The sequence below is a fragment of the Hypanus sabinus genome, chromosome 1 (assembly GCF_030144855.1).
Source record: "Hypanus sabinus isolate sHypSab1 chromosome 1, sHypSab1.hap1, whole genome shotgun sequence".
NCBI classification, from domain to species: Eukaryota; Metazoa; Chordata; class Chondrichthyes; order Myliobatiformes; family Dasyatidae; genus Hypanus; species Hypanus sabinus.
Window position 1 is genome coordinate 204,723,858 of NC_082706.1, and position 14,982 is coordinate 204,738,839.

The following is a 14,982-nucleotide window of genomic DNA, read 5'->3' on the forward strand; positions in this document are numbered from 1 at the left end:
GCAAATACAGAAAATAAATAATACTGAGAACTTGAGTTGTAGAGTCCTTGAAGGTTATAGAACCAGTTCAGACTAAGCTGAAGTTATCCATGTTGGTTCTATGCCAAACATCTATCATTTTTTTTTAAAATAGAAGAACTAACAGTAGGCAATCAATAACCATAAGCAAACAATAAACAAATAAAATGTTGCAAGAAACAACTAACCTGCTCATTGGTTGTTTTGCAATGAATTACCTAATCAACTCTCACTCTCTACTGATCTAGAGATGTTTGAATGTCCCAAAAACAGATGAGCACATTGCAATACACACACATCATTAGCCTTTCATTAAGTTTGTGCAGTGCTGCAATTAAGCCCACTGAATTTCATCACCTCTGCTATGCATCTAAATCAAACTATACACCATACTCTTAATTAAGAGTTACTTCAATTCGCAAAATGACAATAAAATCAAGACAACATCCAATCTAATCAGTAGGGCACACAAGGGGCACAGCTCCAAAAGCACCCAATTATTCATAGCAATGTACAATGATTGATCTGTAGCATGCAACTAACTGCGTTATTACCTGTGGGTGAGAGGATTCTTAAAAATGTAAGCGTTAAAAAGTGAAAGTGAAAAGTCTTTGAAAGTGAAGTTCAATCTATTACCTCAGTCACTGTACTGCACTGTAAACACCTTAAACCACTTCTTATAATTTATAGTAAGGCCTTCGACAAGGTCCCTCATGAGAGGTTAGTTAGGAAGATTCAGTCGCTAGGTATACATGGAGAGGTAGCAAATTGGATTAGACATTGGCTCAATGGAAGAAGTTAGAGAGTGGTAGTGGAGGATTGCTTCTCTGAGTGGAGGCCTGTGACTAGTGGTGTGTCACAGGGATCAGTGCTGGGTCCATCATTATTTGTCATCTATATCAATGATCTGAACGATAATGTGGTAAATTGGATCAGCAAATTTGCTGATGATACAAAGATTGGAGGTGTAGTGGACACTGAGGAAGGTTTTCAAAGCTTGCAGAGGGATCTGGACCAGCTGGAAAAATGGGCTGAAAAATGGCAGATGGAGTTTAATACAGACAAGTGTGAGGTATTACACTTTGGAAGGAAAAACCAAGGTAGAACATACAAGGTAAATGGTAGGGCACTGAGGAGTAGAACAGAGGGATCTAGGAATATAGATACAAAATTCCTTAGAAGTGGCGTCACAGGTAGATTGGGTAGTAAAGAGAGCTTTTGGTACATTGGCCTTTATAAATCAAAGTACTGAGTATAAGAGTTGGAATGGTATGGTGAGGTTGTATAAGGCATTGATGAGGCCGAATTTGGGGTATTGTTTGCAGTTTTGGTCACCAAATTACAGGAAGGATATTAATAAGGTTGAAAGAATGCAGAGAAGGTTTACAAGGATGTTGCCGGGACTTGAGAAATTGAGTTACAGAGGAAGGTTGAATAGGTTAGGACTTTATTCCCTGGAGCGTAGAAGAATGAGGGGAGATTTGATAGAGGTATATAAAATTATGATGGGTATAGATAGTGAATGCAAGCAGGCTTTTTCCACTGAGGCTAGGGGAGAGAAAAAAAAACAGAGGACATGGGTTAAGGGTGAAGGGGGAAAAGTTTAAAGGGAACATTAGGGGGGGTTTCTTCACGCAGAGAGTGGTGGGAGTGTGGAATGAGCTGCCAGGTGAAGTGGTAAATGCGGGGTCACTTTTAACATTTAAGAAAAACGTGGACAGGTACGTGGATGAGAGGGGTATGGAGGGATATGGTCCAGGTGCAGGTCGGTGTGACTAGGCAGAAAAATGGTTCGGCACAGCCAAGAAGGGCCGAAGGGCCTGTTTCTGTGCTGTGATGTTCTATGGTTCTATATTTTTTATTTATTGAGATACAGCGTATATTAAGACCCTTCTGGCATTCCAAGCCACACCACACTGCAACCCCCAATTTAGCACTAGCCTAATCATGGGACAATTTACAATGACCAATTAACCTACCAACTGGTGTGTCTTTGGACTTTGGGAGGAAACTGGAGCACTCAGAGGACACTCACGCAGTCACAGTGAGGACGTATAAACTCCTGACAAGCAGCGGCGGGAATTGAACCCGGGTCACTGGTAAAATGTTGCACTAACCACTATGCTACCATGCTAGCTTTATGTAATTCTGCACATTTTATTCCATATCTGTACTTCTAGTTATTGATTCCTCTAAAATGCACAGCGTGGGGATGTGTGGTAACTAAATCGCTCCCATGGCACATAGCACGGCTGGAATTTTCTTTCATGTAATGTTAAAATCATTTTGAAATTATGCTAATATAATTTTGAAATCTATGTTAATATAATTGTGAAATACTCTATAATTATGTGTTAATGCATATAATCCACAAATCTAAATAATAAATGCAGCATAACATTAACTTGGAAACATTTTAGAGCTTCAACGTATTTATATTGTCAGTTTTAAGTTACAAAAGTGTTATAAATTGCAACAATAAACACAGAATGGAGTTGGAAGCTCATAGTTAATGAACCGCTGGCCCACTAAACACAGGCATTGTCTAGTCAATATTTCAGAGTATGCATATAAAAAATAACATTTAAAACGCTGCACTGCTTTTAGGCAGTCTAAAACCTTCCTGCTCAGGGCAATGGTTGGTCCTTACAGCTGTAAACAAAATTAGAGGGAATATTCCTCCTAACTTTTTTTATATAATTCTTATTTCTGTATGGTTGTTGAATGCTTCTGTTTTTTGTTGCATGTCACACCAACAATTGAATCACTTTGCAAAAGCAAATACATCCAGAACCAGACAGCACATTGTATTACTGCTGATCTCAGTAACAACTGTCCCAATAAAAGTTGTCCCTACTACACTTTTTGCTTTAGCCTACCAAAAAGAATAATATCAAGTTTTATAGCAACTGAAATTAAAAGATAAAATGTACCTCTGGACCAGTAATGTGCATAAGGCCAGACACAGCACACGCTACTGAATCATAACCGGCACGCTGGGACATCGGGCCAGTTTGTCCATAACCTACATCAAACACAAGAATATAACATGTAAAGATTAATGCATTAAAAAGAATAAATCCAGCTGAACAGAATTTCTCATTTTTCATGTCAACTGATGTTTACATCATTTAGTGACCTGAGTAACTGCTGCAGCTTTCCTACAGTGCTAAAGAATATAAACTGCACTATTTAATTTACAATCAAGAACCTTTGAACACTCAATGGCCACTTGATTCGGTACATAAAAATGCAGTGGCCACTTTATTAGGTACATAAACACTCAGTGGCCAGTTTATTAAGTGCCCTGTACCTAATAAAGTGGCCAATGAGAGCACGTTCATGCTCTTCTGCTGCTATAGCCTGTCCACTTCAAGGTTCAATGTGCTGTGCGTTCAGGGATGCCTTTTCACACATCATTGCTGTGATGCGTGGTTATATGAGCTACCATCGCCTTCCTGGCAGCATGAATCAGTCTGACCCCTCTCATTCACAAGGCATTTTCACCCATAGAACTGCTGCTCTCTGGATGTTTTTTTTAATTTTCTTACAATCTCAAGAGACTGTTGTGCATGAAAATCCCAGGAGATCTGCAATTTCTGAGTTACTCGAACAACCTCCTCTGGCACCAACAATCATTCCTCGGTCAAAGTCACTTAGATTAGATCACATTTCTCAAACAAGAACCCTTCCACAGATGCTGCCTGGCCTGCTGAGTTCCTCCAGCATTTTTTGTGCGTCAATCACATTTCTTCCTATTCTGCCATTTGGGTTGAACAACAACTGAATCTTTTGACAAGTCTGCATGCCTTTATGCATTGAGTTGCTACACATGATTGGCTGATTAGATAATTGCATTAATGAGCAGGTATACAGGTGTGCCTAATAAAATGGCCACTGAGTTATAAATTGTGCTTTGCTTAATTTAAAGAACCTTTATATAATGATTTGAAAATAACTTGGAATTAAAAAATAGACATATTTTTCTTCACCTATCTTTATCACAATATATATAGCACTCAGCTCTCTCCAGTTCCAAGAGGACCAGATGGCATGAGAAGCGAAGTTGGTATTTAAACGTTGTGGTGTGAAAGATGGTTAAAAAAAGGACATATGAAGAGAATAAGAGAATTTAATTCAATTAGTGAATATGAGGAAAAAATCTTTGATATCTGATTGGACATTCTTTGCTAACTTCAAAATAGCAAATACTTAAGACAAAGAAGTTCACAAAAACCATGAAATTATTTTTTTAAACTTTAAAAATTAGTTTTATTTATGACAAGTAAATTGAAAAGTACAGGGAAGTATGTTGGTTTGCTTCACATCAAGTCAGAGGATGTGCTGAGCAGACCACAAGCTTTGCCAACATAGCATGCCCAAACTTACTAACCCTAACCCGTACATCGCTGGAATTTGGGAGGACACTGAACCACCCAGAAGAACCCCCATGCTGTCACAGGGAGAATGTACAAACTTTTTACAGGCAGCACCAGAATTTCAACTCCAATCTTACACCTGATCTTGTAAAGTGTTAAAGCTATGCACTACTCTACCTTGCCGACCATATCTCCTATTGTTTCCACTTAACTTTCTTGCCTCACATTAGGACATTAAAGTGTTTTTTAATATCTTTGTTTTTATTTTCCAGGTCAAAGATTGAACGATATCAAAGACACACATTATATTAGGTTTTTAAATGCCTTTATATGGGCCTGGCTTTCCCTGGGGTTCCTTCAAAGGCAATGGAGTAACTATGACTCATCTAACTTGGCTGAATTTCCTGAAGGAAATAACATGTTGGGAGAATACCTGAAGAAGCAGATTTGGTCTCCTTTCAGATTAGAGCTTTCAAGATGGGCAGATAACAATACAGCACTTCATTTTCAAGTTTCGGCAACAGCAAGAAATAATAAACAATGTTCAGAAATAATAAACAATGCCTATTATTGCTAACGTATACATGGACATGTCAAAGCTCAAGGTACGTATATGTCACTATATACTGCCTTGAGATTCATTTTCTTGCAAGCATTCACAGTAGAACAAAGAAAACATGGTAGAATCAATGAAAAACTACTCACAAAGACTGTAAAATAACTAATATGCAAAGGAAGATATATTACATCCTAGGTCCAGCATGTAAGTGCCATTTCAAAGTATGCATGGCAGTGCCGCTATTTTCTTAGAAGTTTGCAAAGATACAGCATATCACCTAAAACTCTGACAAACTTTGATAGATGTACAATGGAGAGTATACTGACTTGTCGCATGACAGCTTGGTATGGAAACACCAATGCCCTTGAATAGAAAAACCCTACAAAAAGTAGTGGATGCAGCCCAGTCCATCCCAGGTAAAGCCCTCCCCACCATTCAGTTCGCCTATAAGGAGCTCTATTGCAGGAAAGCAACATAATCATCAAGGACCCCCACCATCCAGGCCATGCTCTCTTTGCACCGAGGCCCTAGAACCAGAGGGGATACCTTCATACATTTGCAGTTTGTTGCGTTTTGCAACATTCTTCATTGATTCTGCTTCTTCATACTTTTGCGAATGCCCACAAGAAAATGGTTGTGACATATAGGCACTTTGATAATGTTTACTTTCAACTTTGAAATAGTGAGAACATGAGTCGTAGAGTCCTTGAAAGTGAGTCTGTGGAATCAAAACCAGGTTTAATATCATCGACATATGTCGTGAACTTTTTTCACTTAGCGGCAGCAGTAGAATGCAATATATGATAATGTAGAAAAATAAATAAATTACTCGTGTGTGTGTGTGTGTGTGTGTGTGTGTGTATATACATTATATATATATACACACGCACACACATACATACATACACACACGCACACATACTGTATATAAATAGAGGGGAATAAGCTGTTCCTGAATCACTGAGTGTGTGCCTTCAGCCTTCTGTACCTCCTCCCTGATGGCATGTCCTCTGTGGTGGGGATCCTTAATGATAGACCCCACCTTCTTGAGGCACCGTTCCTTGAAGATATCCTAGATGTTATGGAGGCTGGTGCCCATGATGGAGCTGACTAATTTTACAACTCTCTGCGGCTTACTTTGATCTTCTGCAGTGGAGCCCCCATACCAGATGGTGATGCAGCCAGTTAGACAGTGAGAAGACAGCTAAGCCTGGATGAATGATGAATGAACATTTGTACTAATTCCTAAGTACAATTTGCTCTCGGGGAATTTTACCTCAGTCTGCCTCTAGTATGATCTTCCCACATCCTCATTCCCTGAAACAGCAAAATTGGAAGGAGTGGGACGTTTTTTTATTTTAAAGGTAAAGGAATCAAGCAAGGTATAGGTCCTAATGATGTCTGCGGCATCAGACCAGAGCAGGGCACATAAAACCTTTCACTCAACTCAAGCATGGAATCATTACTTCCAGCATTGCGACATTAGAACTAATGCACATAAACATAATTTTGATATAAATGTCATTAAAACAAGGCAAAAGTTTTGAGGTTCAATGGGATCCACCTACACATATTTTAGTCAATAACCTGCACCTGGAGACCACACAAACCAAGATGTGAGATTCTGGTTAATGAAAGGAATGAAAATTAAACTCAACCAATTTTGTAATTTTTCTCCACCCAGTACACCAGATTCTAGTTAATTGGGCCAACAGTTAATCAGCATAGCCACTAATTTAGGACAACTATTAAAGAACAAAAATAAATTGAGAAAATAGCCAGGCTTCCCTTCTTTTATTTAGGACAGGAGGATGTTGCTAAACAGTTGCTAACTAGCGTCACTGGCATGCACTTGTGTGCCCATTAGAAATTACACCGGGCTTAGAGCAAGGTTTTTAAATAGAGTCAGTTGCCTGTGTTTGTGTTCAAAAAGCAGTGATTTTTGTCACTGATAGTCAGAGAGAAATAAGCAGTAGGACAATACAGAACTCCTTTCTTCACTGCGATTTCAAGCATTCAGGCTTGGAGATGCCAGAAATGGCCAGGAATGAAAATGAAATGATTTTGCTACTTCAACAAGTTAGAAGCTACAAAGGATTTGAAGGCATCAACAATTGTCTTGAAGTTTACAAAGAAAATCAAGATTAAGAGAATGCAATTGTCAAAAGCATTGTATGAAAGCAGTCCATTATCTGCACTGTTGATTTTGGTCATTTACAGTCAATCAAAAGAACACAGCTGCATGCACTGGATGAATTCCTCCATTAATAACTATCAGGAACTAATACACAGTTTGTATCTATATATATATAGTAGTGTTGATAATGCTCTATATTGTTCTGCATTTCATTTATATACATAATTGGTTACACAGTTAAATGACAGTTTATCTTTCTCCCACCATTCTCTGTAAACTCTAGAGATTTGTGCATGAAAATCCCAGGAAATCAGCAATTTCTGAGATACTCAAACCACCCTGTCTGGCACCAACAGTCATTCCAGGTCAAAGTCACTTTGAACACATTTCTTCCCCCTTCTGATATTTGGTCTGATCAACAACTGAACCTCTTGACCATGTCTGCTTGCTTTTGTGCATTGAGTTGCTGCCACCTGATTAGCTGATATTTTTATTAATGAGCAAGTGGACAAGTGCACCAAATAAAGTGACCACTCTATGACTTCAGAGTGTCCTGAAACATTAAAAATCTCCAAACTTTCTAGTAACTGTAGCTAAAAAGTTTTACAAAATACTTCATTCAATGCTCCTTTTATTGTGATGTATATTATAGTAGTAGTCAGTCATTGATCCGGGGGAACATCTGTTTGTGCCTCTGGTGGACTGTGTCCTCTCCAGGGTGCAAGCCTGGGCGGGAAGATTTGAAGAGCTGTTGCCCGTGCAACGGGTTCCCCCGCTCCACATCACTGACGTAGTCCAAGGGAAGGGCAAGCGCTGATACAGCTTGGCAGCAGTGTTGTCGCAGAGGTTGTAAACAACATCAAACTGCCTTAAGGAACCTGGCCCCAGATTTCTTCCTTGGGATTTACTCCCGAAGCCTTTCCAATAGGTGGGTGTGGCCGTAAGGCAGCAGAGGTTTAAAATCAGAGTTTTGCTTCTCCTGTATATTTATTCTCCTTTCATTGTGCTGTATATTATATCTATGCTGATTTTGAACTGATTTTGCACATGGGAAAATTAGTTCCCTGACTGGATGCTTTTTGATTCTAGATTGCCACTTGCTGACTAGTACACCCACCCGCTCCAATGAGGCAAGGTGTGGAAACTAAACAACAGGTCTATTCCAAAACTATAAGTTGGAGGAGTTTATAATTTGAATTAATGAATTTTGTCGACAAAAGGTGGCTCAGTAAAAAATAATAACCTGTATTGCTAACAAGACTCAGGCTTCAAGATTCACCATTCAAAATTATTTGATGTCATTTCCAGGGCATGAGTGTAAAGGAGAAGGAAATATTTGTTACTCTGAATCCAATGCAGCACAAAAAAAATCACAATAGTTAAAAAAACACAAAATAAATACAAAAGGTAGCTTATTTACATAGATTGATTGTCCATAAAGTGACACTAGGCACTGTAGATAAGGAGGCTGACAGGAAATGACAACGTAGTAGTGGTGGATTAGTGGGTGAGGTGTTAATCAGCCTGACTGCTTGAGGAAATTAACTGTTTTTGAGTCTGGTGATCCTGTCAAGGATGTGATATAGCCTCCTCCCCGATGGGAGTGAGACAAACAGTGCATGAGCAGGATGGGTGGGATCCTTCATGATGTTATTCTCTCTTTTCTAGCAGCTTCCTGTATATATGTCCTTAGTGGTGCATAGGCTCTTGTCAGTGATGTGTTGGACGATTTAGAATATCCTTTGTAGAGCCTTCCAATCGGACACAGCGCAGTCTGCACACCATATAATGATGCAGCTTGTTTTGATGCTCTCTACTGTGCATCTGTAGAATGATGTGAGTATAGATGTGCATAGTCCACATATTGATGCAATTACGAAGAAAGCACGACAGGTACATATTTCGTTAGGAGTTTGAAGAGATTTTGTATGTCACCCAAGACTCTACCAAATTTCTACAGATGTGCCATGCAGAGCATTCTGACTGGCTGCATCACTGTCTGTATGGAGGCACCACTGCGCTAGATGAAAGAATTTGCAAAATCAGCCAGCTCCATCATGGGCACGATCCTCTCCAGCATGAAGACATCTTGAAAAGATGGTGCCTCAGAAAGGTGGCATCCATTATCAAGGACATGTCCTCTTCTCAGTACTACCATCAGAGAAGAGTTACAGGAGCCTGAAGAAGACACACACTCAACATCTTAGGAACAGATTCTTCCCCACCACCATCAGATTTCTGAACAGTGAACCCATGAACACTACCTCACTATTTGTGCTCTCTTTCTGCTCTAGTTACTGTGTGTGTGTGTGTGTGTGTGTGTGTGTGTGTGTGTGTGTGTGTGTGTGTGTGTGTGTGTGTGTGTGTGTGTGTATATGTGTGTGTATATATATATATACTGTTTCTCTTATTTAATTTATAGTGTTTTTATTATGTATTGCACTGTACCACTGCCGCAAAACAAGAGATTTCATGACAGATGTCAGTGATCCCAATTCTGATTCTGAACATACAACTGTAATCTGTGCTATCCAACAGAAATGACTTTGGTCATCAATATTAACTTTATTATTTACTGCTAGAAGTAATGTAGAAATAAAAAGAAGAATTGCTATTGCCAAAACCAACTTCCAAAAAATGAAACCCATTTTTACCAACAGACACATTTCTATGACAACAAGGCTTAGGCTACTAAAATGCTACATAACCATATAACCAAATAACAATCACAGCACAGAAACAGGCCATCTCGGCCCTCCTAGTCCGTGCCGAACTCTTAATCTCACCTAGTCCCACCTACCCGCACTCAGCCCATAACCCTCCACTCCTTTCCTGTCCATGTACCTATCCAATTTTACCTTAAATGACACAACTGAACTGGCCTCTACTTCTTCTACAGGAAGCTCATTCCACACAGCTATCACTCTCTGAGTAAAGAAATACCCCCTCGTGTTTCCCTTAAACTTCTGCCCCCTAACTCTCAAATCATGTCCTCTCGTTTGAATCTCCCCTACTCTCAATGGAAACAGCCTATTCATATCAACTCTATCTATCCCTCTCAAAATTTTAAATACCTCGATCAAATCCCCCCTCAACCTTCTACGCTCCAATGAATAGAGACCTAACTTGTTCAACCTTTCTCTGTAACTTAAGTGCTGAAACCCAGGTAACATCCTAGTACATCTGGTCAATCTTGCTGGATGCTTCCGAAACATGGACTGTAACACCAGAACTCCAAAGAAGCTGTTTCTTAGAAGAATGCTGAAAATATCATATAGAGATAGGGTAACTAATGAGACAGTACTCAAAGGTGCCCATACAAAAGATCTTTAATGAGAATACTAAATGAGAGGAAACTTAAATTCCTGGGCCATGTCATCAGAAAGGGAGAAATAGAATGTCTTACATTACAAGGCTGAATGCCTGGGAAACGCAGAAAAGGAGAAGAAGATTATTTACTACTGTCTACAAGCAAAGAAGTAAATGAACATTACTTATTAACACAAGAAAATCTGCAGGAAATCAAGCAACACACAAAATGCTGGAGGAACTCATTCGTTCTTAAGAAGGCTCTAGGCCCGAAATGTCGACTGTTTACTCTTTTCCACAGATACTGTCTGACCTGCTGAGTTCCTTCAGTATTTTGTGTGCGTTGCTTGAAAATGACTTACACCTCACTTTCACTTTTGTATATTTTATAAACAGTTAAATTTCACACACACAGCATTTCACACAAAATATATTTTGTCAAAGGGTTATTCTTTTAAATCAGAAATGACATGGTACAAGGCTTATTTCTTAACACATCACATCTCAAGTGCTTAGTTTCCAGGAGATCAGCTTATACATTCAGTGGCAACTTAATAAAGTGGGCACTGAGTGTATGTTCATGATCTTCTGCTGCTGTAGCCCATCCACTTCAAGGTTCAACACGTTGTGTCTTCAGAGATGTTCTTCTGCTCATCACTGTTGCATCACGTTGTTATTTGAGTTACTGTTTCCTTCCTGGTCAGCTTAACCAGCCTGGCCATTCTCCACTGACCTCTCATTCATAAGCCACTTTCGCCCACAGAACTGCACTCGTGAATTTTTTTTTTCATTTTTGCACCATTCTCTATAAATTCTAGAAACTGTTGTACACGAAAATCCCAGATCAGCAGTTTCTGAGATACTCAAACCACCCCATCTAGCACCAACAATCACTCCATTGTCAAAACCATTTCTTCCCAATTCTGATGATTGGTCTGAACAACAACTGAATCTCATGACCACATCTGTATGCTTTTATTCATTGAGTCAGCTGATTAGATATTTGCATTAATGAGCAGGTGTATCTAATACAGTGGCCACTGAATATAGGTCAGAGTAACTCTGGACAAAGTATTGATTTCAATTCCTCCATATAATGCACCAATTAGTTCTTCATTTTTCTGAGGATTACTATCTTGTGGTGGTGGAGAGGCTCGTAAGCTCCTGAGATTCTGAGAGTGATGTCATCTCGAGTTCAGCCATCTACTCCTTAACTCTTGGTAAGGTCATGCATGGCAGTCAGGTCAAGGATGAGGTTCCAAACAGCAATCCAACCAAGGCCTCAACGGTGGAACTGTCAGAAGATGATGACGTATCACTACGGCAGCGAAGGTGGAGGAAGGCTGCAGCAGTGAGGGGTCCCTAGACATTTTGTATTTCATGCCACTAGACCCTGACCCCAGTCTGTCAAGGACTGTGTGGTGACAGCTTCCGTATGTTAAAGTGTCATGCACAGGTGTTCTCCATTTAGGGAATCCACTCTAACGTCCCAGATTAAGTCCTATGGTGATCAGCAAGTGGAGAAGGGGGCTGGACTGAGGCCAACATTGCACCAGAATATGCGGCTCCTGGAGAACAGCATTCTTGACCAAAGTGATCACACTGTTACTACCACTGATTCTTCAGAACTAGATACAAAATGTGGAGTGAAGATCAGAATGACCAGTATTAAAGTGTATCTCATTGAAAGATAACTATTAGAAAATGCACTGAGGATGTAACAAAACATGTTGATGAAGGCATAGCAATGGATGTAGTGTATATGGATTTCAGTAAGGCATTTGATAAGGTTCCCCATGTGAGGGTCTTTAAGAAAGTCATGAGGCATAGGATCCAAGGAGACTTTGCTTTGTGGATCCAGAATCGGCTTGCCCAAAGAAGGCAAAGGGTGGTTGTAGATGGTTTGTATTCTACATGGAGGACAGTGACCAAAGGTGTTCTGCGGGAATCTATTCTGGACCACTCCTTTCTGTGATTTTTATAAATGACCTGGATAAAGAAGTAGAAGGGTGGGTTAGTAAGTTTGCTGATGACACAAAGGTTAGGTGTGTTGTAAATAATCGGGAGAGCTGTCAGAGGTTGCAGTGCAACATCCACAGGATACCAAACTGGGCTGAGAAGTACCAGATGGAAGTTCAACCCATCTGTGTGAAGTGATTCATTTCAGGAGGTCGAATGTGAAGACAAAATATTATATTAATGGTAAGATTCTTGGCAGTGTGGAGGATCAGTGAGATCTTGGGGACAATGACAATAGGACACTTGAAGCTGCTGCGCAGGTTGACAGTGTTGTTAAGAAGGCACATAGTTTGTTGGCCCACATCAATCGCGGAATTGAGTTCAAGAGCTGTGAAGTAATGTTACAGCTATATAAGACATTGGTCAGACCCCACTGTGTTCAGTTCTGGTCATCTCACTACAGGAAGAATGTGGATACTATAGAGAAAGTGCAGAGGAGATTTACAAAGGTGTTGCCTGGATTGGAGAGCATGTTTTTTGCGAATAGGTTGAGTGAACTTGGCCTTTTCTCCTTGGAGCAACGGTGGATGAGAGGTGACCTGATAGAGGTGTATAAGATGATGAGAGGCATGATCATGTAAATAGCCAGAGGCTTTTTCCCAGGGCTGAAATGGCCAGCAATAGGGGGCATAGTTTTAAGGTGCTTGGAAGTAGGTACAAGGGGGAATGTCAAGAATAAGTTTTTCACTCAGAAAGTGATGAACTGCCAGTGAAGGTGGTAAAGGCAGGTACAATAGGGTCTTTTAAGAGACTCTTAGATAGGTACATGGAGCTTAGTAAAATAGAGGGCTATGCGGTGGCAAATTCTAGGCAGTTTCTAGAGTAAGTTACATGGTCGGCACAACATTGCGGGCCGAAGAGCCTGTAATGTGCTGTAGATTTCTATGTTCTGTGTTCTATGTAGTGAAAGAATTTAAAAACAATTTGTATCAGAAATAGTCCTGCTGCAGGTTATCCATATTCTCTCCATCCTTCTTTCCTCATTCCTTCTGTCCCTTGGCATTTTCTACCATGTTGATCTATAATGCACAATTCTAATCTTTATTTATTTTTATTTATTTAAAGAAACAGCACAGTTACAGGCCCTTCCAGCACAACCACCCAATTACACCCATGTGACCAATTAATCTACTAACCCTTATGTCTTTGGAATGTAGAAGGAAACCGGAGCACTTGGAAGAAGCCCATGCAGTTATAGGGAGAAAGTCCAAATTCCATACAGACAGTGGCAGGAACTGAGATCCAGTCGCTGGTGCTGTATTAACGCCATGCTAACTGCTACACTGTTTTATATATATCTCTGATCTCTCTCTCTCTCTCCCCTTCTCTGTGTCTCTCTCCCCCTCTCTTTCTCTAATACCCACTCACTTTATTTACCTCCCCTCTTTGTGCCTCTCCCTCCTCACCCTCTCTCTGTCTTTCCCACTATCTTTGTCTCAGTCTCTACTCCTTCTTTCTCTGTCTCTCCCTCTCTTTCTCTACCCTCAATAATATATCATTCCCTCCCTCCCACACCAGTCCTGCAACTTAAAACTAACTTCTTTTGTCAGTTCAGACAAAATTTCGGCAATGTGAAATGTTAACTCTGTCTACACACAGATGCTGTCTGCCCACTGAGCATATTCAATGTTTTCTGCTTTGCATTTTGTCAGGCCACTTCTGTTTATTTGGCCAATCATCATCATTTTATGCGGCTAATCCTTCAGCCCATCCCCAAGAGAGCAATCTCCCTCTATCTACTTTCTCTATTCACCCCATAGCTTTAAATACTTCTAGCAGACCAAGGAGCAAAGTCTACACAAAATGGTGGATACAGCCATGTCCATTACAGGCAGAGCCCTCCCCACTGCTGAGCACACTTACATGGAGTGTTGCAACAAGAAAGGAGCATCCTAGCTGATTCACCTCTGGTAGCCATCAAACAGAGTGACTGACCAAAATTTGTTCTCCCATATTGCTATTTTTTCAAGATTCAAGATTGTTTAATGTCATTTCCAGTACAAATGTGTAATGGAGAATGAAATAACTGTTACTCTGTATCCAATGCAGTGGGAAAAAAAACAGTAAGATTAAGAACAGAATAATAAAAAAACACAGTAAGTACAAGTATGTAAAATAATTTATATACATAAAATGATTATATGTCCATAAAGTGACACTAGGCACGTTAACACACACAAAACGCTGGAGGAACTCAGCAGGCAGGCAGCATCTATGGAAAAGAGTACAGTCGACGTTTCAGCCGAAACCCTTCGGCAGGACTGGAGAGAAAAAGATGAGGAGTAAATTTAAAAGGTGGGGGGAGGAGAGAGGGAAACACAAGGTGATAGGTGAAAACTCAAGGGGGAGGGATGAAGTAAAGAGCTGGGAAGTTGATTGTTGAAAGAGACAGAAGGCCATGGAAGAAGGAAAAGGGGGAAGGTGATGGGTAGGCAAGGAGATAAGGTGAGAGAGGGAAAAGGGGATGGGGAATGGTGAAGGGGAGAGGCATTACTGGAAGTTCGAGAAATCAATGATCATACCATCAGGTTGGAGGCAAACAGAATATAAGGTGTTGTTCT

General features: G+C 40.2%; 1 protein-coding gene across 7 annotated transcripts in view; it reads right to left on the reverse strand.

Moving 5' to 3' along the window:
- Positions 1 to 14,982, reverse strand: part of sugct (succinyl-CoA:glutarate-CoA transferase) — a 515,386-nt gene that overhangs the window by 369,899 nt on the left and 130,505 nt on the right. For all 7 annotated transcript variants that reach the window (XR_009514784.1, XM_059984542.1, XM_059984527.1 and 4 more), the window contains one exon: positions 2,952 to 3,043. Coding sequence is in view for 6 of the 7 variants with exons in the window: in XM_059984542.1 (XP_059840525.1) it covers positions 2,952 to 3,043 (92 nt within the window). In the remaining variant the exon portion in view is untranslated. The remainder of the gene's footprint in view (positions 1 to 2,951; positions 3,044 to 14,982) is intronic.